The 24,913-nt window shown below is 43.6% G+C and overlaps 3 protein-coding genes across 7 annotated transcripts in view; 2 read left to right on the plus strand and 1 right to left on the minus strand.

Moving 5' to 3' along the window:
- The window catches only part of LOC115348983 (very-long-chain enoyl-CoA reductase-like), a 25,526-nt gene extending 19,512 nt beyond the window's left edge, over positions 1-6,014 (minus strand). Inside the window, exon 1 of one of the 2 annotated variants that reach the window (XM_030032608.2) lies at positions 5,824-6,014. Coding sequence is in view for 1 of the 2 variants with exons in the window: in XM_030032606.2 (XP_029888466.1) it covers positions 5,289-5,315 (27 nt within the window). In the remaining variant the exon portion in view is untranslated. Of the gene's footprint in view, positions 1-5,288; positions 5,340-5,823 lie in introns of those variants that run through there. The other variant, XM_030032606.2, reaches the window with a different exon arrangement.
- DNTTIP2 (deoxynucleotidyltransferase terminal interacting protein 2) overlaps positions 5,432-24,913 on the plus strand; it is a 25,080-nt gene continuing 5,598 nt past the window's right edge. The window contains exons 1-3 of one of the 4 annotated variants that reach the window (XM_030032602.2): positions 5,432-5,456; positions 20,844-20,888; positions 21,966-23,692. In XM_030032602.2, coding sequence (XP_029888462.1) covers positions 21,966-23,692 — 1,727 coding nt within the window. In that variant the 5' untranslated portion in view covers positions 5,432-5,456; positions 20,844-20,888. Of the gene's footprint in view, positions 5,457-20,771; positions 20,889-20,984; positions 21,240-21,965; positions 23,693-24,913 lie in introns of those variants that run through there. The other 3 variants (XM_041128031.1, XM_041128032.1, XM_030032601.2) reach the window with 3 other exon arrangements.
- GCLM (glutamate-cysteine ligase modifier subunit) lies at positions 7,617-20,364 on the plus strand. The gene is made up of 7 exons (XM_041128034.1): positions 7,617-7,885; positions 10,875-10,940; positions 12,669-12,753; positions 13,520-13,576; positions 14,843-15,045; positions 16,280-16,394; positions 18,142-20,364. Exons 1-7 carry the CDS (start codon positions 7,766-7,768, stop codon positions 18,309-18,311), a joined length of 816 nt encoding a protein of 271 aa, XP_040983968.1. The 5' UTR covers positions 7,617-7,765; the 3' UTR covers positions 18,312-20,364.

The following is a 24,913-nucleotide window of genomic DNA, read 5'->3' on the forward strand; positions in this document are numbered from 1 at the left end:
ATTCCTGTCTCTCTGGGCTGCTTCAAACACTGCTCCCTTCCATTGTCATTCTGTTCAGCATTTCCCTACAATGGATGCCTTTTGGGATACCACACAGTGAAGGGGTAGAATTGAAGTAAACTTGGGATATGTTAACCAAATTGTCATATCCACTCTTGGAGCTGGGTGCCTAACCTGAAGGCATGGCAAACCCCCAAGTCCCTTTGCAGGCCTGGACCTGAGGGTGGTAACAAACATAGAGCTACAAATGGTTATCCTTCAGAAAGACAAATCCAGTTATATAACTGACAGGAGATAAAATGAGTTGGTGTAAGAATGGTCGGGAACGAAAAGGAAAGTGTATTCCCTTGGAGCAGGAGGCTGGTTTATTTTTCACAAAATGGAAGAGCTGTTAGAGGTTTGTGCTTTCACAGCGAATTCTGGCTCTTGAAAGCATATGAAAGCTTTCCAGCTTTTACTAGCACGACATCTTCCAGGAGGATACACAAGATGGGAAAGGAACCTGCACCAGTTAATACTGACTCAGTGGGTATTTACTTACACTGGCTAACACACAGCCACACATTGCCAATTTCCCAGGCATACTGAAGAGTCACATCATTCACTGAGTATCACTGTCACTATGAAGCAGACTGGAGTGCTTCCATCTGAGAACCTAAGCCAGCTTTGACTCAACACCAAGTAGGCATCCAGGTTTTTCAACACCACTGCGTAGCCTTTTCCATGCGCAACAGAGAATATTGATTGCCTCAGGGCTTTAGTTTATGCCCATCATTTTCTACAATGACAATATTTAGGTAGAAGAGGTTTATAAATTATTTGTGAAATCACAGTAATTTCTTTGCATCAGTACTGTGATTTGCAATGTTGACCCTCAGTATCTATAGTTCCATTACTGCTCTTCATGGATCATTTGGTGTATGGATGTCAAAGTGTATGTCCAGTGTATGCTTTTGACATGGCATTGAAAAGGCTGAAGAGAGACATTTTTTCCTTTTATTTTTACCTAGAGGTACCAAGGATGGGTCTGCTGTCTTTTGACAGGGCAAGAAGCCCTGGGAAGTTTGGAGCCCTTATACTGACAGGTGAACTCACAAGATTTGTATTAATTTTTAAATATATACTTCAAAGAAGTCTACTATTTTTTCAAAAATCAGACTTTTGATTTCAAATGTAGCCTTCAAATTCTGAGTAGCTCCAGGTACTTCCTAACAAGTAATGTTTTGCTATCATATTTTCCTATACAAAATTAAAAGTTTCTCTCTCAAGCTCTGTAGAGAAAAAGGACAAATTGCCATCTTTTAAATGAAGCAGCACAACTGACTGTAGAAAGTGTTGGTAAGTGTGTGGAGAAGTGGTGAGGGAAGAGAAAGGGAGAATGTTTTTCCCTATCTTCTCATCTCTTTCTGTGATAATAATCTTACGTGTTACTTGTGAAAACAGAGCAGACATCTTCAAATAGCAGGGCAATTTTCAGTAGTGTCCCTTTAAATGACGGTTCAAATATCTCATATGTGGCCTTGTCTTGCTCAGGCAGCTCTTGGAGGATACAGAATCTTAAAATCCTCTGCAGTCCTGCTTTTGGCACTTGCTCTCAGTGCTCTTACTTGATGAGGCTTTAGACAGCATAGCTCTGAGTGGGAGAAACCTTTGTAACAGGAGCTGTGACATCTCAGCAATGCTAGCTAGGCAGCAGTCACCCCCACCCCCCCTTGCATTCAGAGGGTTTTCATCACAGTCAGAAGGGGGGAGAAGCTTTAAATGCCAGCAAGGGGGGGCCAGTACGTTATTGCTTTTAGACTGTACTGCATATGTCAGTTCAATCTATCCTCAGGGAGTGAAGACTCCAAAACATTTTTGGCTATCACTGCTCACAAAAGGCACTTCTCATCCAAACCAGTTAAAGAAGCAAAAGTACAACTGTCGTTCTTACGACACTAATTTTCTACAGTATGAGTGTATTTGTTCAAGCATCTTTCCTCTAGGAAGTCAGAGCACCATACTATTTTCTTTATATGAAACGGTTTTGAAGACCTAAACCTGTCAAGTAGAAAGAAAGGGTAGAATTCATTAGCCTAACTTCAGAGCTCTCTACTACAGACATTTACATCTGAGCATGTCACATAGATATCCTTTGTATGGAAAGAAGAAAAGCAGGCACTTGTAGGATAAACTGTATCATAAGCTCTGAAATATATCTAAAATAGGTCAGAAGAGTTGTTCTCTAATCAATTTGGAGAAATGACCACTCCTAGAGAATATTAATTACCTAGCTATAAGTGTCTATCCTAAGTCTCTAAATTTTCAGAGGTGAATCTCCTCAAATTATCAGATGCAGTACTTTCAGGTATGCACATATTTCTTTGAACTGTAGTTATTCTTGCTAAGCTTCTCCTGAGCTATTAGTGATACAAAAGCTGAGGTGAAATTAGAAACATACCAATACCTGAAGTAAACAAGACCTATTCTAGCATTATTACAGAATAAGAAATGTAGAGGCAGCCATCAAGATACAGGTCTAGGAGTACAGGGACCTGACAGGTCTAATACAGGCATCTCATGAGCAGAGGGAAATCACTCAGCCACTCTTTTTTTTGCTGTCCATCCATTAGGTCCAGCATACTTTGGCTTAATTAGGTGGTTGCTCATAATTCTTGGTACTAAGTTTGAACACAGCCAATTCAAAATAAGGAGTAAAAGGTATTTCCAAAGCTGAATTTGCCTTTCACTGGCTTATGAAGTTACTTTAATACAATGTTGCCTATTTTTTAAGTGTTTCTGTTTTCAGCTGCACTGAAAAAGACTCTCATAAAGAAAAGGAAGGGAATTAACAGCCAGCATCTCAGCGCTCACAGTCAGTCTGCTGTTCTTGCCCATCTTTTTGTAGGTCTGTTCACCAAAGAGTAATTTTATTCATGCATAAGGGAGAGGACCTTCCTACACACTCAGGAACCTATGAAATTGACTGTGTACTAAGCCTGATCAAAAGCACAAACTTAACAAAACAGGAAGAAATATTCCACCAATAAACCTCTGCTAAACTTGTAATAGTCATATTCTAAAAAATTCAGACAGTGACAGTTTGGTGATTGTAAAGCGCTTTGTGATTCTTATAAGGAAGCACCACAGAAGAGCAATAAAGGGTAAATGGTTTAGAAACGTACAGGTAAAAGTACAGAACTATACAGTACCTCAAACAGGGAATGCTAATGTTTGTAGCACCAATAGAAATCCCCCGCCCCCAGGAAGCAATGGGAGAGGTGGGACACTTACCTTCTCTCTTTTGATAGCTCAGTTTTGAATGCATGGTGGAGAAATGCAATTCAGAATTCAAATTCAATGAATTTGTAACAGAAAGCAAATCAGTGGGGAGAACAGCACAGAAAGTCCTGTGCAACAGCACTGCTCAGTGCTACCTGGGCTGTCTTTGTCCACGTTCTACACCCTGAGTTAGCTCAGACAGACACTGGATGAGCTAGGCAAATCTGTTTCCACCCATTATCTGTTGTACAGAGAAAAGGACTAAGACATACAAGGCTGACATGTAAATTCATGAGGCATTCTGAGTTTGCATTAGTGTTGCTTAGACACAGGCTCTTGATTTAGGACTCAAAAGACCTGTATCTGCTGCTATTGTTCCGCCTAGCAAGATGGAACAGGTCATTCCACTTTTGTGTGTTTCCCCATCTGCAAAATCAGGCAGCAATAAAGACATCCATGCTTTTGAGGTCTTCTAGTGTAACAAGTGCTATTCAGAAGTTCAGTACGGCTAAGGCAGAAGAGCAAACCTGCAGACCAGACAATGACCGAAGACATTCAGGAGGGTAATACACATGTGCCTGCCCCTGCGTTTGGATCTCACAAGAGTTTGGGACACTGGTAGAAATGCAGGAGGTAGTGAAAAGCTTTGTTGTTTTTCCTAAAAACAGGGAAGTCAACACTGCAGAGCAAAAGGCATGGTGCAGGTGCCTACCTCACCCACAAGAGCTAGAGCCAGCTTATTTTGCTGAATTGTTTGTGAATTCCAGAACACTTTTATAGCTTTGAAAAGCAAAATCTGAACATTTAGGTCATGGTAAGTAACTAGAGGAGCAGCTGCTTTTCAGATTGTTTTGGATTCTGTTGATGTTATAACAACAATTTTTTTGCATGGGGGGAGGAATTGCGTTCATTTTTAGGTGAGTCGTGTTGGAGAAACTGAAGTGTAAGCCTGCAGAAACACATTGAGGATTGCTGCCATTTAGCTCGTACCGACCTTTTTGTAATACAAGCCACTCAAGCTTTGTATTATCCAGCCTAACTAATTCCAGTGAAGAGTCGGTGTGGCTGTTTATGTAAGTTGATGAGACACATCACCCTTCACACTCCCCAGGTGCATGTTACACTGCACTTTCTGTAGGCTCAAGGAGCTGACTGCACTGAACTCCGTCCAGCTGTTTTTCATTTCTCACTCAAGAGTCGAATGCACCGCGCTAGCACAGGGCCGGTGGAACCTGCCCGGGGCGGGGGCCGCGGGCACCGCTCAGCCCCCGCTCCTCCCCGCCGGACGGTCCACGCTGCGCCGCCGAGGGCAGCCGGGCTGGGAGCCGTCCCCTCGGCCGGGGCACCTGCTCCCTCGCCGGCTCCGCGCCGGCTAGCACTGCCGCCCCGGGGGGCACGCCCGCACCGCGCCGGAAGGCTCGGCGGGACGGCTCTCGGCGAGGCGCACGGCGGCTGGCGACAGGGTCTTCCAAGAAGTTGGGGACAGAAGGTGCCGAGAACATTCCTCGCCCTGGCTCTTTCCCTACGGCTGGGATGCGCTGCCAGACCCACCCCGGCAGGCTGACCACGGCATACCCTCGGGAGGATCCGCGGGAAGCCCAGAGCCGTTGATCCGGCGCCCCCGCGGACCGCCGAGAGCCTGCCTGGAGCCCGGGGACACCCCCCCACCTCTCCGGGGCCACGTCCGAAGACCACCGGGGACGCGGGGGAGAGGAACATGCCCGGGGAAGGGAAGGACGGGGCGGGCGGGGGCCGCTTCAGCCCCCTCGCCCTGAGGAAAGCCCGGCGAGCGGCGTGCCCACCCCGGCTCCCTCCGCCCGGCTCCAGCGGCGGTCACTTACCTTGGCAGACCCGGGAGCGGACGGCTCCGGCTCCCCGGCGCTTCGATGCAGATGGAGGGGGAGGAGAGAGCCGTCCGCCGGGACCCCGGGCTCGCCCCGTCCGCCGGCGGCAGGACGCTGCGGGGCCGGGCCCGGCCCGGCCCGGGCTCGCCCCGTCCGCCCCGGCGCCGCGCCGCCCGCACCTACCTCGAAGAAGCCGGCTCTGCCGCCCATCCTGCGGGCTGCCGCCGCGCCGCCTCCCGCCGCCGCGGCACCTTCCCCGGGTCCCCGCGCTGCGGCCAATCAGGCGGCGCCCGCCCCCCGCGGGGGGGGGGGAGAGGGGGCCGGCGGCAGCGCCGGGCCGGGGGAGGCGGCGCCCGGACCCCCGCCGCTGCCCGGCGGTGCGCCTGGGGCGACTGCCGAACCAGTTCCGTGTGAAGCCAGCAGCGGCAGCCCGGGCAGCCTGCAGCGGCGCGGCGGAGCGCCGGGACCTCGCACGAGCCAAGTTCTGCAGCTCCCGGCGTTCAAAAACCGGGAGAGAAGCGCAATAGTCACCCCCCCGCCCGGAGTGACGCTTCAGCGGCATTTCATTCAAACAGGCAATTTATTTTTCTTTGATTACTGCAGGAAACCAATCGCATTTTTTGCAGATCTGAAGTAGCTTAATGAGATAACCTGCAAAAATACAACTGACCATGAGGTAGAAAACCTCCTTCTCTCTTTCTCTGATAGGTTACCTTACGTTTCAGGGGCGACTGGACTGCCAACAGAACTCTGCTGAGATGCCGCCTTCTCCTGTGATGCCTTCCTGCCGCCACTGAGAATTAAATGCATGACATAAAGCGGGACAGAGGCTGAGACTTTTTTTCCTCCAGCCAGTCTTCATTACCTGATATCCTTTTTCCAGAGCTAAGGTAATTCAATATCAGCAAATTCTACAATGCTATAAAGGATGATTGCTTTTTCACTGCCATAAATTTCCATTAGAGAGAAAGATTTATGCTACGCACTGTTTGAAAACCTTCTGTAGTCTCCAAATGTAACCTGCTTCCATACAATTATAACCATCAAAGCTACTTACATGAAATATCAAAGAATAAACTTCACCAAAAGAAAAGGCCTCTACTGGAAAGCCGGAAGGCCGATCAGAAAGACCCAACAGGACAGAATTCGCTACTACAGTAAATGTGCGTAAAGCTGTGAAGTTGTATGGAGGTGTACGCTCCTTCTCAAGCCAATTACGAGTCTGGATGGTTAACCCTTGGGCCATGTTAGACCTTCTGGATTCGCATGTTAAAGAAAAAACCAAAATTACTGCTTTTCCAAATAGGCTGACATTTCTTTCAGTATATTTCGCTTCCAGATGCTCTGTATTCACACAATGAGGAAAACATTTCAAATACATGAAAGTAATCCAATATGGAAAAGTAATCAGAACACAAATATAAAGAACATTTAAACTAACCTTCTGTACCAGAAAGCCATCAGGCAGTGCTTCAGACTGACAGAAGTTATGCAAATTGGTTCTCTGTATTAGTGCAACATGCAGCCTGGGGAAGGAAAATCTGTTAGGAACACAATTCAAATTCCTGTGCTGACAGCAAAATTACAATTTGTGGCTTACTGTTCCCTTTAACTGCAGTTATGGGGGGGAACCACCCCCCACCACCACCTTGAATCTCCAATACAGAAGGACTTCTATGTCCAGAGTGTGGCTTTCCAGAAGCCACCCGGTCTTAAAACAAATCCTCAAACCGTAATCCTTCAAGTTTCACCCAGTGTGTCTTCACTGAAATCAGCTGGTGTAAAACTGGAGTTGTACCCTGACATTAAGTTTTATGTTTCATCAAAACGTAAACATCACTGAACTAAATAAGCATTTGGTTTCCTTTTTGGGGCCTTCTACCTCAGCATCCATCAACGACTATCTGTGACTTAAAAGCGTCATGACTAAAAGTCAGACAGCTGCATTAATTTTGCAAAGCAGCTACCGAAGTAATGTTTGGAGGTGATGACACCGGGCCCACCGGAGTGACTCAGGGGCCGGCACAGGCACGGAGCCCCGTCTGGCCCGGCAGGCGGCTCGGGGCGGGTTCCCCGGCCGCCGCTGGGGGCCGAAGCGGAGGGGCGGGGGGGTGAAGGTGTTACCGAACGCCGGGCCGCTCCCACCCGGCAGAGCCACGTACACGTGCCCCGGGCGCTCCTCAGGGCGCGACGCCAGGGCCGGCTCCCGCGTCCGCTGCCGCCCCCCCCGCCCCGGGCCGGACCGACACACGGACCCCGGCTCAGCGGCCGCCACGGCCCGCCCGGGGCGGGGCAGCACCGGCCACGCTGCAGGCCCCGCCCCGCGCTCGGAAGGCCCCGCCCCGCCCCGCTCCGCCTGCGGCGCCGCGGCCGCCGCCCAGGGAGCGCTGCCCGGTGAGGGCAACCGCCTCGGGAGGGGCGGCGCGCAGGCGCGTGGCGGCGCTGGCGCTGCCGGGCTGGTGCGGTCCTTCCCGCGCTGGGCCCGCCCCGCCGCCCATTGTCCTCGTGCCATGTGACCGGGGACGGTTACAAAGCATCCCCCCCCCGGCCCCCGGGCGCCGTTATTTGTGCTGAGTCACGGCGCGGCGCTGCCCGGTGCCGCAGGTGTCGCGGGGAGTCCGGCGGCCGCAGCAACAGCAGCAGCAGCGCCCGGCTTTCCCATGGGGACGGAGGGCGCCCGCGCCCTGGTGGAGCGGGCGGCCGCCCTCACCCTGCAGACCGGCAACCTCCTCAACTGGGGCTGCCTGCGCAAGAAGTGCCCGGCCACCCCCGCCGAGGAGGTGAGCGGAGCGGGGCGGCCCGCGGAGCTTCCCCTCGGGGCGCCGCGGCGGGCGCTCCCCCTGAGGCGGGGGGCGGGCTGCGGCGGGCGCCTGCGCGGCGGGGGGGGGCCGGGGTGGGCCGTGCCGCAGCCGAGCGGCCGGTGCGGCGCCCGGAGGAGCGCCGGGTTGCCCCGTCCCCGCCGCCGGCGGGAGCGGGGACGTCCGAGCGATCGAGACGTTACCCGGAGACGGGCTCGTTCTTCTGGCCCTGCGCAGCCCGGCCCGGTGTCCGTCCGTCACCGAGGGGAGAAGGGTTTAATTGCCCTGACGACCGCCTCGGCGGCGCCCGCCCTCCGCGCTGTGTGCGCCCGTGGCCGTACCGCTCGCGAGGTGCGCGGTGGGAACGGCAAAACGGGCTGTTGTTGTCGTCGTCGTCGTCTCTTTCGGGTGCTCTGGCCCGTTGGGAAGTCGGCCGGGCCGGTCCAGCCTGCGGAGCGGCACCGCGGGGCTGGCCTGGCCGCCGCCAACCGCCGGCCTGGCGGCGGGGCGCGCGGGGAGGGAAGCCGGCCGGCTGGCCGTGCTGGGGAGCGGGGAGGCGGCCGGGGCAACCCGCGCTAGCGGCGGCGCAGGGGAGCCCCCCACGGCCCCGGCAGCACTCTGCTGTGTCCGAGTCTCTTTCGGAAGGAGCCGGACCGCGTTTCTGCTCTCGGGGGATGAAGGCTGAAAACGTTTACAAGTCGAAGTACTGTTTGTAACGGCAAAGCAGATCCCTGATACCTCTTGAGCGAGAGGAGGGTATGAGTAGGTCTGAGCTTGCGTTACAAGTGAGGAAAACTCTCTTTTCTAACCTGAAATTAATGTAACTTCTTGGTGGTGACAGGTCTCAGGAAAATTAGCCGTTGCTGTCTTCTTTAAAGAGTGTAGCTGTCATTCTTTTTTAAAAAGTTGAAAGAACTTTTAAATCACCACTTTAAAACTGTTACCTTTAGCAGTATGTGTCAACACTTAGAATAGTCCTGATAAAATTCCTGGAGATCCTGTGGCCATGAACTTCAGAACCACTGTATTTACTGTCTTGTCATGACACGGTAAGCTGAAAACAGTCATTTAATAATGAGAAGAGCTATGCGTTTGGCTGATGATTGCTGTGTAGTGGCACTACTGAAAATCTAAAACTTGGTGACTGGGAGGATGATGTAATGAGAAGGAAGAATTCATCATACTTTTATTTACTTGTCGTGTGGTAATAACTTTTTTTATTTGGCCTGGTTGCTTATTACAACATTCTGTGATCTGTGAAATGGGGCTAGATTCTGTAGCGAAGAGATAGCTGTATTGTAATGGCCACCCTTGTGTGAGTAGTTTCTGGAGGGTTGTTTTTAAGAGTGGCCAGTGTCCATAACTAATCAGTTAAGGTATTTAAATTCTTCTATTTACAGGGAAATCTGCATTTAAACATAAGGCTGCCTGCTTTCCAGAGTTGCTGGAATTCCAAAAGCAAATAATTGGCATTAATTATCAGAAATAAATTGGCTTTTAACTCTTTTGTTTGGTGTACTTAGTGTGTGCATAGTTCTCTGTGGCAGAATGTAAGCTAAAATTTTGCAAACTGTGAACCCTAATGTTAGGAGTTTGGGAATGTAGCTGTATTTGGAAAAGCTGATCAAAGCAGTCAGATACACTGTGCTTTTCACATGTGTTGAGGGCAGGGGAACGGTGTGCTTTGGAGACAGAGGCTTGTGCATACAAACTGCAGTAGAAATAGAAAGTGTAACAGCTGCAAAGTAGCAATATATAGAATATACATATTTAGCACTGTCTCACTTTCCCTCAGAAAGGAAAAAATAAGATTATAAGTTGCATCAAAATAGGCTAAAGAGTTCCAGCATTGTGGATAGCTATTTAGTGGGGGGGAGTCAATTCTTGCCTTTTGACTCAGTTATTTTTTTCATGCCATTGTAAATGATTGGGAAAGAAGGTATAGAATTTGCACTCACTAAGTATTATTACTGTATTATGTCTTAAACTTTGTGATAGCCATTTCTAGTAGGGAAGTTGGCTTATAGTTTGTGCATGGTATTATGAGCTCTCTGAATTAATGTTAGGTGTCACAGGAAACTGCTATTTAATGGTACAAAAAGTAGGTACCTGCGTAATTATAAAATATATTGCTAAAAGTGAAGTAAAGCAGCAGCTCATTAAAGTGGTCCTACCTGTGGCAGATAGCAGTCTTGACAGTACATTTCCTTAGCCTGCAGAGTAACAACTCCCGAGATTTATCAGAGGGAAGCTAGAGCATTGGTACAGCTGAAGCACTGGTACAATATGCAGTTAATTAGCTGATTTAGACTTAATAGTTATGCCTTACTATGTTCAAGAAAATCCATGATCAGAATCCTAGTCAAGTTAATTTTGCATCTGTGGATGCAGGAAAAATGCAAGTGTGGGGTAGAATCGGAAGGTTCCCCTTTTGGTAAAGAAGGACTTAAAAGCATTAGTGGTTTGGCACAGTGGAATAGGTAGGCAGTAAATGAAAAGGATCAGATGCATCTTGGAAAGAGAAGTATTTAATATAATGAGTATTTAGTGATTGATTGTAAAGTCTCATTTCTAACAATGTCACAGCATGTATGCTATTATGTGAGTACATTGTAACTTAAGAATCTCTATGCAAAAAAACCCCAAACCAAAACAAATAAAAAAACCAACCCCCCACACCCTAGTTCTTGCTTGCTTAGTATTGTTCTTTCCTTTAAAGATGGCATTGGTCTGGGAAATAAATGAAATACAGTACTTGTGTTACTGCTAAAACTCTTTGTGAAAGAGGAGAGGAAAATATCTAAGTAAACTAGTTTGAACAAGTTTCAGGTGGAAGCTATGAAGGAAGAATCTTCTGAGGTTGAAGGAATTGTGTCATTAGTTCATCTGCTCAGTCTACACACCTATGAATCATTGTATTTCTATGCAGCTGTAACATACCTACACTTCAATATGAAAAAATATTTTGTAGGTGCGGGACTGCATTCAGAAAACACTGACTGAATGGAGCTCAAAGATTGGACAAGACCTAAATCAGGTGGGAGAGGTATTATGCATGTTATCCATGTTACTCATGAAAACAGAGAAATATGTAGTTGGTTACACCTTTTAAAATATAAATGAATCTATTAAATTTCTGTAAAAGTATCTGCAGCTCCAGATATTTTGAAAGAGTATTTCTCACCCCCCCCTTTTTTTTCTATATTTAGTAAATTTGGAGAGGTTAAGAAATACCAAAGTAAAGAATCCTGTTGATGGCAAGTAAGACAGTTCTTAGCAAAATAAAAGTGCTGGTCTGTAAGATTTCAAGTTAATTGTTGCGGAAATCACAAAAAAAACCCCAAAAACCTGTGTACCTTAGAAGTTTGCTGGCATGCTTGTAAAGACTCAATGGAGAATTATCTAAACTATGGAGATGATAAACTAGATAGCTAAAGATCATCCTGTTTGGAGGGAAACTCTGAAGCGTAGCCTTGGTTGTCTCAGAAATATTTCTGAAGATGCAGAAGTGGCAATTTTTCCCTTAAGAGCTAAGGACTTGCACATAATTCTTAAAACCACAGTCCTGGGCATCTGACATCAAGATCTTGGTGTATTTGCCTGCTCTTCTTTCACAGTTGATTCTGAAATTCAGTGAAACAGTAACAGGTTCCCACTAAATACATTATTTGCTCTGTGAAATATTAGCATGTTTCATTTAAAAAAAAAAACACAAACCCACACCAAAAAACTAGAAAAACTTTCATGACCGTTTATTTGGGTTTTGTTACCAGTTCTTGTGTAATGGCGGCATCAACTGCACATTGCTGCATTCCACACTGGAGTGTGGTGAGGCAGTTACTGCTGAATGATTTGTGGAAGATCTAATGATTGCTCAAGAAGAGAACATAAATAAACATTTGCCTCTAAGATGTAGTGATCCATTTAAAGTTAATTATTTAGGGTAAGCTCAGTTTTACTGTCAAAACATGTTAACTGCATAATTCCAAATTCTTTTATAAGTTATATTGGTTTGCAGTAATTAAAAAAAAAAGTTAACTTTTGTTTAAAATGCTGACTGTATGGAATAACTCAAAGACTCGCTTGAGGATTTTTTGGTAGGGCGGCAAAAATTAGCACAGAGTTCTTGGTTGGGGGTGGGGTGTGTGTGTGTACAGTACAAAAATCTCACGTAGGTAAAGACTTAAAGTCAGCTTGTGCCAGCTGACATGAGATGGCAGCCTAGACTTAAATGAGGTCGGAGGGTGAAGTCTCTGAAACTTTCCTAATGTTTTGTTTCAAAATTACTGTTTTAAATCTGTATTTTAGAGCATTTTCACTGTAGGCTTTTCATAGGCTTCACTGAAATTACAAGATACTTTATGCAAAGATGTTCACACCCAACACCGAAACCACCTAATTCTGATCATGGGTTTTTTTCAGTTGGTCATGGGGGTTTTTTTAAAGCAAGGCATTTTGAGTTGGCACAGTGATCTGTTTACACCAGAAAATCAGAACACTACTAAATCTTATTCCAGTAATTCTTACCAGTAATTTCTATATTTTATATTAGGGGCATATAGGGCCTTTCATATAGCTTCATTTTCCTGACCTGCCCTTGGAGATCAAGAAGCAAGGGTTACTTTCTTTCTGTCATTGCATTTTTGTACTATTTTTTGTTTCTAACTGTTGTAAGTTTTGGGTTTTAAATTGCTTAAAAACATTCTTCAGGAACCTACTGTCTCCTCTTGACAAGTTGTTCCTAAGTCTCATGTACTTACTACAGGAAATACTGGAGGTTCTGGAATGTACTGTAGCTCAAGCTATAGAAAAAATAAATCCTGAAGAAAGGGATGAGTTGAAAGTATCAGGTAAGAACATAGTAAAAAATCTGCTGGCATAAAAATATTTAGTATGGAGTCATTAATAGGATGTTCATATATGTATATTTTTTCCACCATGTTTTTTTTGTAATTGCAAAGTCAAATGACATCAGTGCACACTGTCATACTGTGAGTAATCGAGAAGTTGGGTAAGAAAGACTTTAATTCATATTTCAGGTTTTAAAGCAGCTCGGCATTTTTCTAGTTAAACTTACATCCCCTCGAAACATTTTAAATGTATTTTGTGAGTCTTTGACTTTTCTGAAGCAAAATATTACAGATAATACTGCAATTAAGAAATAGCATTGGAAGCACATTTATTTGCATAATTTTTCCAGGTTGAATTTGATGAACTTGAAGGAGGCAGTCCAAACTAACACTAGTACATTTTGAGTCTCAGTAAGTTGTGAAGAGGTCTGTTTGTACTATTATATTTGGGGTTTTTATACAGGTTGTTACAGTTATTGCTTAGTGTCTTGATGCTTAAGTCCTAGCTTTACAGCTTATTAGATCATCTAACTGGATTTCTTGTTCTGAGACTGCACAACAGCTTTGAAATTTAAGAGAACAGTGTCTTTATTGGGAGTCATCTTTCAGAAGGTTGTTTTTTTCCAATTTTTTAAGTAATTGGTGTATATTCTAAGAACCCTTTACCCAAGAACTCATAAGTAGTGTATATAGCAAAAGTAAATAGCTATATATTTAGTAATAGCTGGCTTGTTTAGTTATTGATTTTCAGTTTCTTCAAAAATAGCAAAACTCTTCGTCATTGGATCAAACTCTTCATCGATCAGAGATGCAGTTGACCTGGGTAAGTGTGAAACTCAAACTTCTGGTAGGGTTTCTTTACTTCAGTATTTAGAAATAAAATTAGAACCTTTTCCATCTAAGAGGTGTATGTAGTGACTGTCACAAGTATATCCTGTTTTTCCTATTAAGAAAGACTTAGGTTGTCAAGTCTAGTTACATGTTGGTTCAGTCAGTAAACTTATTAAATGTGGATCATTGTAACCTTGGGTCCAAAACCTCAAATCTGATTCCTTGCTCCAAGCAGGAGCAAGTTTTTATTCTTTCACACAAAGCTTGTTAAAAAGTGAATAGCATGTGATGTTTTAGTAACAGTGTTACAGTAGTTCTTACCAGTTGTTGTTAGTCACCAGTTGTTTTTAATATGATGAACTTCGCTACTAACTGTGTAGTATTCCAGAGATTATTTAGGAAATAAAACAGTGCTGCAAGCAGCTGATGAAATAGTTACGTTTCCTTGAAAATACAATAAAATGGCTGTACTGATACATAAGTTTTGTTAGCCTAAGGTAGCAGTAATTGTGAGCAGCAGTGAACTTTACCACTTTGGAATATTGTTGGGCATAAGGGGTTACCAAAGATCAAAGTGTCAGATATCATTCTTTTCTGTTGATACCCCAGTTAATAGCCTCTTTATTGTAAATTGTAGTACCATTTTTTAAAATTACGTTGATAGAATCCTGTTCCAGAAGGAAATAATTTATTTAGCTACTTAGTTTTATTCTTTTTGCTGTGAAGAGGAGGCCTCATGACTTGCATCTTTCCTAAAGCTCAGTGATACTCCAAGACTTGCTACTTCTCTCTGGCAATTTAAATCTCCATATTCAGTGTGCTTTTAGTCTAACTCCTCACATATAACAAATAATTCTCCTAGTCCATGCCCTGTACTTGAGTTATAGTTCGGAGTGAAAGTTATAAATTTTGGAAGAAATTGAGAGTGAAGGAATCAAGAATTGTATGTCACCACTGTCTCTAGAGGAAAAATTCAGTTTTAACATTGAAAAGGAGAAAAAAGCGTCACACTTTGTTTGGTGGGGGGGGGGTTTGTTTGCTTGGTTTTTTTTTTCTCCCGAGACCTACAGTTGTAACTTGGCCTTCAGCTGTATGTTTGATGGTTTGCTAAAAACTGATACACTCAGAATTTCAAACAGTGAATGGGAAACTAGTAGAGTGAAGCAGAATGTGTGGTTTTTGCTGAATTTGAAGAGTCATGCTGCTTATGTTTGTATCTTACAAAAGATTTTGCAGCGTTTCTGTTCTTTTTCCTCAGCGTGTCGTGCCCTTGGAGTTGCTCAGTTAGACTCAGTCATTATTGCCCCACCTCCTGTTGAAGATGGAACTAGCCTCTCCTTGGAGTATTTGCAACCTTATTGGCAAGAACTTGAAAATCTAGTTCAAAACAAAAAGATTGTGGCCATAGGTACCTCTGACCTAGATAAAACACTGTTAGAGCAGCTGTATCTGTGGGCACAGGTGAGAACAAACTTCCTACTTGTAGTATTTCTAGGACAGAGTAACTGTTGTTTTGTTGGCTGGCGCACTGTTAGATGGGTTTATATATAAAATATTAATTAGCCCTGTTATTTTCAGCATCTTGTGGATGGTCGCCATGTTGTTCAAGGTAGGGGAGGCTCAAAGTGTGACTCACTTTTTCAGCATGCTTATGTACAGACCAGCAAAAGCTGGAAACCACAGGTCTGTTCAGTAGCAGGTTCCTTGAAGAACTGAGGGTTTGAGTTTTGAGTGCCTTTATATTTTAGGAAGGAGTACTAACAGTACTCTTAAACCTTCAAATTTATTGCAGTGACTCTGAAAACAGCTGTTTTCACTTTAAGCTGTGTTATGAATGGAGGGATTTCCCCTTGGAAAAATGCTGCTTGAATGCTAAGCTTAAATGTAAAGAGGAGGACAGACCATGAATGAAGTGGCACAATACTTTGTTGTCCAATGTGACTAATTGCCTCTTAACTTTTGAGTGATGGAGGTCTATACTAGTATGTGCCCATGCTCATGTAAGCTTGTGGATTTACTGTTTCCTTATTAGTTCTTTCAATACTCCTTTTACAACATTTCTTTTGTGGTATGTGAACATACTGTATCTGCATAAGAGGTCCTGCTGAGAGTCCTGATTTGTGCTCCTTGCTGTTTTGTGTATACTGAGAGGAGGATAATTGAGGGGATTAATGACCACCTGCATGGTGATCATGAATGCAGTTTGTGATGAGCAGAGAAAGAGTCAGTGGAAGAGCATCCTTTTTAACTTAATCTGATTTAGACACTTATCTGAAGGCATGGAAGACAGCAAATTATATATCCTTTACAAAAAATTGTCTGGATTTTTTATTTGAAGTCTTTTTCAAACTAATGCCCCTATAATGGTTTTACCTGGGGGGGGGGGGGGCAGAAACTGCTGCTGTTTAGGGAGCATAGCAGACAGGAAGCTGGAATGGTTTAGTACTCAACTTGCTGTGGCAGCACCTGAAGTTAGATCCTATTTGTTTTGGGCTCTGTACTGCAGGAAACTGCAGATGTAGGAGTTGCCTGTTCAGCATGATGCAGAATTAAATTAGCCTTGTTCATACCTTAAAACAATGGTCAAAGGCAAACTGTTCAAAGCAAAATTTCTGTTCTAATAGAGGGTATGGGGGAAACAACTAAAATAAGTACATTAATATTTTTTCTTACAAAATTATTCTGCTATTTTCAGGTGAAACCAAGTAGTAATCAGGTGAACCTAGCCTCCTGTTGTGTGATGCCACCTGATCTCACAGCATTTGCAAAAGAGTTTGACATACAGCTGTTAACTCACAATGACCCAAAAGGTAAGGCTTTGCCAGATTAGTGAACAGAAGACTTCTAAATGCATTTATTCGGTACAAAATCAGGAATAATCTTTCTCTGAACTTCAAAGTTCATTGCACTTGAATCCTGAACAAAGGATTCTAAAAGTTTCTCCTCTATAAAATATTTCTATTTTAAGTTCTTGCTTCTTTTTCAAGGAAGGGGGGGGGAAAGGCAATCTTGCAGCCTTGGATAGTTTCTTGAAATCATTTTAATCAGAGACAATAAAGTAAATAGAAGAACAAACTACTGAGAAATTTGTGCTACATATGTTCAAAAAATAGCTTATTTCCACAAAATGTAGAATGAAATGGCAGTTGTATTGCTGAAGGCCAGTAAATGACAAATGAAAATCCACTTTCCTGGAACTTGTCTGTGAAAAAATAGCTTGCATAGAAATGTTGATGGTCAGTTGATTTTTTTTTTTTTGAGTAGTTTGGTAATGTTAGACATGCAAAATCACTACATGTTAAGCAGGATTCTTTCGAAGTAGTGACTTCTTAAAATAGCATAATTACAAAAAGAGTTGGTGCAAATTCTTCACCTGTTTTGTACAGTGATTCATTTACCAAATGATTGAAGGACTTAGAGGCTTTCCTTTAGACTCTAGAATTCTCAGTTACCAGCTCCCTAGAATATTCTGGGATATTATATTAGTTTCTCTCCAATATCATCTAATCTTCTTCACCATAACGATGCCTTAAATATCTTGCTGGAATTGTAAGCGAGAAGTCTTAAACAATATTTAGTTCATTCCTTTCCTACCTTCTTCCTTATGACCAACTGTTCATGATGATCATACTTTTCCTTCCTTCCCCTTTCTTCCCATTCTCCCCCTCCCCCCAAAGAAAAAAGTATATGAAATGTTATTTATGAAGTATGTGCTTTATAGTACCACTGTTGCAACTAATGAATTTCATCAGTGCTTGAGCATGTACCAGCACTGCTCTGGCAGCGTGCAAGATGAACTGCCATTCAATCTGACAGTTTCCATGTCCTGTTAAGTCCAAAGTACAACTTGCAATTTAATAAATACTCTCTATTGGGAATCATGAAATGAAGAGGAGGAGGATGTGGATAGAAAACAAAGCAAGTAGTGATTCCTTTATGCATTGTTTGCTAAGCTTAACTTTTCTGTAATGGTCAGCTGAAGAGTATTGAGACTCTCTTTAGGGAACACTCTTCATCTAAGAAATTGTTCCCTTGACTGAATTTCCAGAAGAAACTAGGAGGATTTGTACTTGCCTGCCTTTTCTGCTTTGTGGCATTCAAGCCCATTTTTCTTAATGCTTTTTGGGCCTGTGGTTATTATGAGCCCAGTTATGGGAGATGCTATAAATGTTGAGCTTCCAGTGACTGCAGAGGTAGCTGAGAATGCTCAGTACTTTGCTGATTTCAGCCTTATGCTTTACACACCCCTGGCTTGTCTAGCTATCTTCTCAAATTTAATTGTCATTTTTTCCTGCTAATGGCTCTGCTGATCATCTCCATTTGGTATTGTAGAAATCTCAGTTAATTAGTTTTGTGGGAAATACTGAATGTTGCAAAAAAGGTGTCCTGAAGATTTCTTCTGTAATATTCAACTGCTTTTACCCTACATGCGTTCTGGAAGAGTGCATCTGTGGAGTATCTGGCACTGCTTAAGATTTTTGACTGTAGGAAAATGTTGCTTTCTGCGGCTGTTTACATGACATTATTTAAAGCATGAATATCCTTTTTTAACTTCAGAATTACTTTGTGAAGCAAGTTTCCAAGAAGTTCTTCAGGAAAGCATCCAGAACACGAAAGCACACGAGTGGATTCCTTTATGGCTTCTCCGGTATTCAGTCATTGTTAAAAGCAGAGGAATTATCAAGTCCAAAGGCTATATCATGCAAGCTAAAAGAAATGCCTCTTAAAACACTTTCTTTTTCTTTTTTTTTTTTTTTTTTTTTAAATGGCTTACTGTTTTAATTTCTTGGGGATGGGGGGAACATTGCTTTTTTTATAGAAACACTTTTACAGCAGTTGTAAAAAAGACCAAAAGTTGTAATTATTCAGTGTGATGTCAGCAGGAGTGTCTGCAGTGTTCTAACACTATTTTTCTTTCTTAACCTATTGACCAGTTAATTTAAAATATGAAATATTTTGGTTTTGTTGTTTTTAATTGAAATTATCTATAGAGAAACAGTTTAAAGTATTTTTCTTTGTATGACCAGTTCACTGTAAAATTATCATTATATTTTAGCTGCCATGAGGTAGTATAGAGAAACTTATATATTTTTATTTTTTAAAAAAATGAATTTCTCTTAAAAAAGAGTTACTTATCTGGTAGGTACATAGATTTCAAGCATTTGAGGACTAGTTTTTATAGAAAATTGTCATCTTTTATGAAAAATTACCCCAAAAAATTCAACTGGTATCTCATTACTTGGTATGTATATATAGGCAAGTCAGCTGTTTAATTTGTGTGGATGGGAAAATTGGTTTATTTTTAATACAGTGTAAAAGACCTCCATGTTTTAGAAAAAAATGCATCTTCCAAATTATTTTCTGACTGTTACTTGAATTCCTTCTGGCTTCTTTGTGCCTCAGTATGCTTTGTTTAGTGTTTTCACAAGTGTGATGGCATCTTTACTGTTTGAAATAGAAAATGTATTATTGTGTGAATGTTTAAAATAAGAATTGAAAACAAGTGATGAAAAAATTTGTTAATTGAATATTGAATTGTGCCTATCGTCTCAACTGTGGCTTGGTTTTTTTGATACTTACGAACTACGCAATCAGAATCAGCCAAGTCGGAACAGATAGTAAATGTTGAACCTGTTCACTATAGGATTGTGTAAAATGGATGACTTCTTTTGGGGTTGCCTAGGAAACTTTGTTGCTTGAGTGCCATTCAGAAATGATGCGAGCAAGGGTTAGCTTGAAGTTAGGTATATTTCTGGTCGGCAGTAGCTTAGTTCACTGGCTTTTGAATCCTAGAGAGGTTGCTGCAGCTAAGGCAAGGCTTCTGGTTTAAAGTACTCTTTCTGTCGAAAAGGCCTTTTCATTTCCTTGGCCTTTAAATCAGAACAGATAGCAAAAGTTCAACTTGTAGTTTAGCAGGAGCTTGATACTGAGTGTCTAAAATACTCATTTTTCTTTTGATTTCAGGCAGGAGCAGGACTTCGTACTAGTAGTACTCATTAACTTGTACATGTTTTGATATTTGGACTGTAAGGGAATGAATTTCTGCCAACATCTTTCAAATGTTGTCATGTAGGCAGCTAGTGGAAATTGAATGCCTGTAGGTAGCATCTAGAGTGCCAGCTTCCTATAAACCATCCCACTAAGTTAAAAGATTAATCTTTTTCAAGACACCTTTTGAGTCCTCAAATATCTTATCTGTAGATGGCAAATACTGGGAGATTGTCCTGGACTACTTCAGTTCTTTTGATAAATGAGACGGGGGAACTGGAACTAGTAGTGCATCAATAAAAGTTTGAATTTTTTTCTCCTAACCAAAATGTAGTCTTTTTTTAATGTCGGGTCGGTCAGTGTGTATCAGTTTCAGAACTACATGAGTTTCATTTCAAACTTTCCTACCAGCTTTGAGTTGTGTGCTGATGATGATTAACCACTGTCTGTAAATTCTGTCTCTCTGTTTGGCTGTTGACGTTCTGTATTGTATCAGACTCGCATGTGTGCTCTGTTTTATAAATTGAAATGCTACAGAACAAGAATTGTGCTAGAACACTGTATAGGCTGCTCTAATGGGATAATTATTTATTTCCTTTCTGTAAACTGTTAACAGTTGGCTTGCTGTAGAAGAGTACCCTTTAAGAGACGCTAATCTTATTTTTCTGGAGTCACCAATAGTGTAACATTTTATCAGGTTATTTAATTATTTTGTTTCGCATCAAAGTGGAAGAGATGGGATTCCTTTCCTAAGAAACTTGAGAGTTTGAATTAAAAGTTGAAATTCTTGTAGGCTTTTAGTCTGTGCCTTGTATGAATGCTCATCATCTCAGTAACAGTCTTTTGCACTGTCATAAATGGTATTTTACACTTTGTCAGAAAACGCTCTCGAGTGCCCTGCGCTCTGGGACTTCATCCTCTCCTGGCAGCCGTAACGCTCTCCCCCACCCGCGAGCGCCCGCTCCCTGCGGCGCGCTGCGCTGCGCTGCCCTCGCCGCAGTGCTTGTCGGTACGAGGCCGACACGCCGCGCCGGGGCGCGCCGCTCGCTTCTCCTCCGCGCGGGGGGACCCGCGGCCCGCCCCGCGCTCGGGCTGTAGACCCGGCGGGGGCGGCACGGCCTCGCTCCCCTCCCGCGCGGGGCGGAGCGGAGGCGGCCGCGCTCCCGCCCCCTGCGCCGCCGGAAGGCGGGGGCCGGCACGCCGCGCCTGACAAGATGGTGGCCACCAGGCGGGCGGCGGCGCGGCGCAGGGAGCAGGGGGCGCGGGCCGGGGGAGGCGGCGGCGCCTCCGGCCCCGAGTCCGCCGACGCGGCGGAGGTGAGAGGAGACGGGGGTTGGGGCGCGGGCAGCCGGACGCCACCCGCGGTGTGAGGGGGGGGACGGCGGCGCTGCGGCAGCCATCTTCACACGCGCGCGCGGCCTCGCCGTGGGGGCCGCGCTGTGCGCAGCGGGCGGGCGGTGGAGCCCGCCGGCTCCCTGGGGCTGCGTGGTAGCGGCCGTGTAGCCTGGACCGGAGCGCAGCGAGCGGCGGCGGGGCGGGGGCAGCGGTGTGCCCGCCCGCCGCGCCTCCCCGCCCTTGCGGCAGCGGCTCCCTGCAGCAGCCCGGCCTGCGCGGCGCTCCCAGGCTGGCCCGGCCGCCGCCTTCCCCTGTCGGGGCTTGTCGCCGCTGTAGGTTGTTAAGCCATTTAATGTTAAAGGGGAGGGTTTGGTTTGGGTTTTTTTTTTTTTTTTTGTCTTTGCACTGCAGTTATTTTGGCATTTCTCTGTGGCTTTTCCACTAGGCATGCAAACACTCGCGTAAATACCGATCGTTTAGGTAGCACGGTTTATGTTGATCCAACGTTGTTCTGTGTTTTGGGAAGACCCTGCTGTTGCAGAGTGTTTTTTCTTTCCAAAATTTTGAATGGCCTTCCGGGTGACTTACAAGCATCGTTAAAGGAGCAGATTATACCTAGTGTTGCAGTTGCTGTAAGGCCAGTCTGCTCCTAAAGGGGCTAAAATTGCTTACGGAAACCATTTTGGAGCATGGTCTGCCAGTTGCTAGGCTTCAGTGTTTTATAGTTGAGCAAATCTTTGAATGTTTCTGAACATCACTTCTGCATTTGATTCCCATGACAGCTTGCTAGAACTTTTTAGAATTAGAAGATATCTGCTTGTGTTTGTTTATATATGTGTGTTTCTTCTCCTGCCTTGACCAAAAGACAGAAGACAAGAAGATAAGCAAGGGATGGTTTCTTAACGCTTCCTCCACGTAGACGGGGCTACACAGAGACATGTAATATGTTGTCAGCTTTAGTAGACTTGTTTAAAAAATTGTTAGTGATTTGTATAGCATCCTTTTTATGGGGTTATTTCACCTGTCAATAGCACACTTTTTTTCTACTCCTTTTCTAGATGGAATCCGCTGAAATTAGTAATCCTGTGTCTATGAGGATGACTAGAAGAAGAACTAAATCAATTCGTAATCCAGAGGTAATTCAGGAGTCTCAGTTTGAAGAGTTGGAACTTGGAGAAACAAAGTCAGATGTCAGTGATAGCTTAGAGATACAAATTACTAGAAATGAGAACACAACTGTTCATTCAGCACTGTCAGCTGCTGAACCGCAAGCTGATGGGGATGTGTCAGAAACAGAATCTGTGTCTGGTCTTCAGACACCTTTGTTTGTAAGAGTAACAAGACGACGACAAATTGTAGTTCCTTATCAGCCAGATTCTTCTGACAAAAAAAGACATGACAAGACAGCTTTTCTAAATAAGTTAAGCAGGGTTCTGGATGAAGATGATGTCTCTGAAGCTGAGTCTTGTTCCTCTGCTGTTTCTGGTGTCCAGATGCCTAATGTTACCAGAACTACAAGAAGCAGGCAAAGCAAAAAGCAATTGCAGCCAGATGCAGTTCATGAAGCCCAGAGTGAAGATATTTCTGATGCAGAGTCATGCTGCTTAAGTTCTCGTATGGAACCATCCATCACTACCAAACGAATTACTAGGAGCATGCAAATGAAATCACAAGCAGAAAATACTAAGCAGACTGAGAAAGGAAACAGAATTGTTTCGGAAGATGAGAACTTAATTGAGGACACTGTTAAATCTGAGCCTGTAATAATTTCTGATTCTAAACCTGCTACAGAACTTGTCTCTGACACAGAAGATGCTTCCTCTGTCACTGAGGATAGTAAAGAACCCAGTTCACCTAAAAGTAAATGTTCTTCCAAATCTGCCATTACAACCCAGAGTGAAGACATGAAAGAGGTTTTGAGTGATGTGACACCCAGCGGTCTTACAAAAATGAAACGAAGTAACACTGAATCGCCTGGGAAAAAAGCCATAAAAAATACAGAGTCTGTTGGGGTAGATGATTCGGAGGAAGCATGTAGCCAAATACAAGAAGAACACAGCAAAATACTCGTGAGGAAGGGGAAATTAGAGCGTGTGGATCTTTCTTTGACGGATTGCATGAGTCCCAAACAATTTTTAGAATCCCAAGGGCAAATAACACCAAATGAAAGTAAAAATATTCCTGAATGCAAAAGAGCAGATGCACAGCAGTCTTTCACCCATGCTGATAAATTAAGAAAGGGTGAGCAAGCTAGTGCAGTGAGCAGCCCACAAAAGGACATAGCTGTTGCACAAAGAACTGATAGTGTTGGTAAATGCAGGATGCTTGAAGTCAGTGTGGACAGTGGTGAAGACCAAACAGGAGAATATGCTGAATCTGTATCCCACAGCAGTGAAAGATCAAGCAGTGGAAACGATTCTGTTGCATTGTTTCTGAGCAAAGATGAAAGTGATAAATCCGAAAACAGTGATGTGGGAGACGTTGATACAGTTGAAGAGAATCTGTGTTACAAAGAGGCAGATGAGAGGACTCCTTCCCTCAACAAATCTTTAAAAACCAGTTCACTGCATGCTGAGGGGCTTTTTGTAATTGATACTGAGCCTGGCATGAGTTCCAACCAAAAGTATTACCTAGATCAGGTAGACCAGAATAGTGATGCTGAAAGTAAGCATGAAGGAAGTGAGAAAGGTGAAGAATCCTCAGATCTGAAAGAGGCTGAAGAGGAATTGATAGATGAAGATGAGAAAGATGACGATGATGACTTGTTGAAAAATAAGATTGACATGTAAGTATCTTTCTGGGAATAACTAAAAAGAATCTGCATTTCATTCAAGCATATGCGTGGGATATGTACATTAAGTGCTAAATGATATGGAATAAATGAGGGAGTAGTCTTACCATGTAAGTCATATTGACGTGGAAGGTAGGGTTGCACCGATTCTAAAATACAAATACAGTCCATAAATTGAGGGTTTGGGGATTTTTCAGTTTTGTAAATAGCATAACAGAACTCTGAAATATTTAGGCATCTGGAAGCCTTGTATGTGTTTGGCTTAAAAAACAAAATGTGAAACTGGCTTAAACTGGTCAGGCTGGCTTAATTGCTTATTCAGGTCAGTGTTCTTAATTGTTGATTTTTTACTTTGGATATAAATAACAAGAAGTCCAGTAAATTCCTTACACATTGCCTAATTAGATCGTGCTTTTTAATCCTAAACAGTTGCATATACTTCTATATTTTCAGTTCTTGTGCTGTGGGATGGTGACACTTCCAAGTGAAATCAGCCCAGCATACAATCATAGAGTAATTTAGGTTGGATGAGACCTGTTGAGCTCTTGTAGTCCAACTCCTCCTAAAATCCCTTTATATGCTTCATACGTTTAAAGCATAATATTCTGTTTAGGTTGGATAAATAAGTCTTAATTTTCTAAAAACCTTCAGGTATGCCAGAAGTCTTACAAAAACTTAGCCAAGCATTCGGTGTTAAGGCTTTATAGAAGATTAGTCACAGGTTAGTTACAACAGTAGAAAGTTGTAAAGGGCTTGTATTAATAAGCATTCAAGCTACAATAAATACCTGTTGTACCTCTTCAGATATTACCATATTTCTCCATAATACTTTATAGCTTTTAAGCATGGTTATAATCAAAAACCTCTTTTTGAGTCAGCCATCGTACATTGTTTGCAGATACATTCCTTTGGCTGCCTGAATGAAGTAATGAAAAAAAATATGTCTGAAACTTACTAGCTTTGAAATGTTTAATAATGTTATTCCTAGCACTGTTATACAGACAAGGATTTAAACATTCGTACGATGAATTGTAGCTTCTTCACACTTTTCACTAAGAGTTGACAATATTTTTACCACCCATATGTTTGTCTTTTGTGGGTTTTTTTTTCTCTTTAGCTAGCAAACTTCTCAATGTATAGAAGGAGGATGCTGGTCATGAGTTCTTTTGGCAAGGTTAAGCGAATTAAGAATTCAATTTTATAGGAGATGGTAAT

This window comes from Aquila chrysaetos, chromosome 12, assembly GCF_900496995.4.
Source record: "Aquila chrysaetos chrysaetos chromosome 12, bAquChr1.4, whole genome shotgun sequence".
Taxonomy (NCBI): domain Eukaryota; kingdom Metazoa; phylum Chordata; class Aves; order Accipitriformes; family Accipitridae; genus Aquila; species Aquila chrysaetos.

Coding starts and splice junctions, on each gene's coding strand:
- GCLM (XM_041128034.1), top strand. CDS start 7,766: ATGGGGACGGAGGGCGCCCGCGCCCTGGTGGAGCGGGCGGCCGCCCTC. Junction 12,754..13,519: donor GGATGAGTTGAAAGTATCAG/GTAAGAACATAG, acceptor CTTCAAAAATAG/CAAAACTCTTCGTCATTGGA. Junction 16,395..18,141: donor AACTCACAATGACCCAAAAG/GTAAGGCTTTGC, acceptor TTTTAACTTCAG/AATTACTTTGTGAAGCAAGT.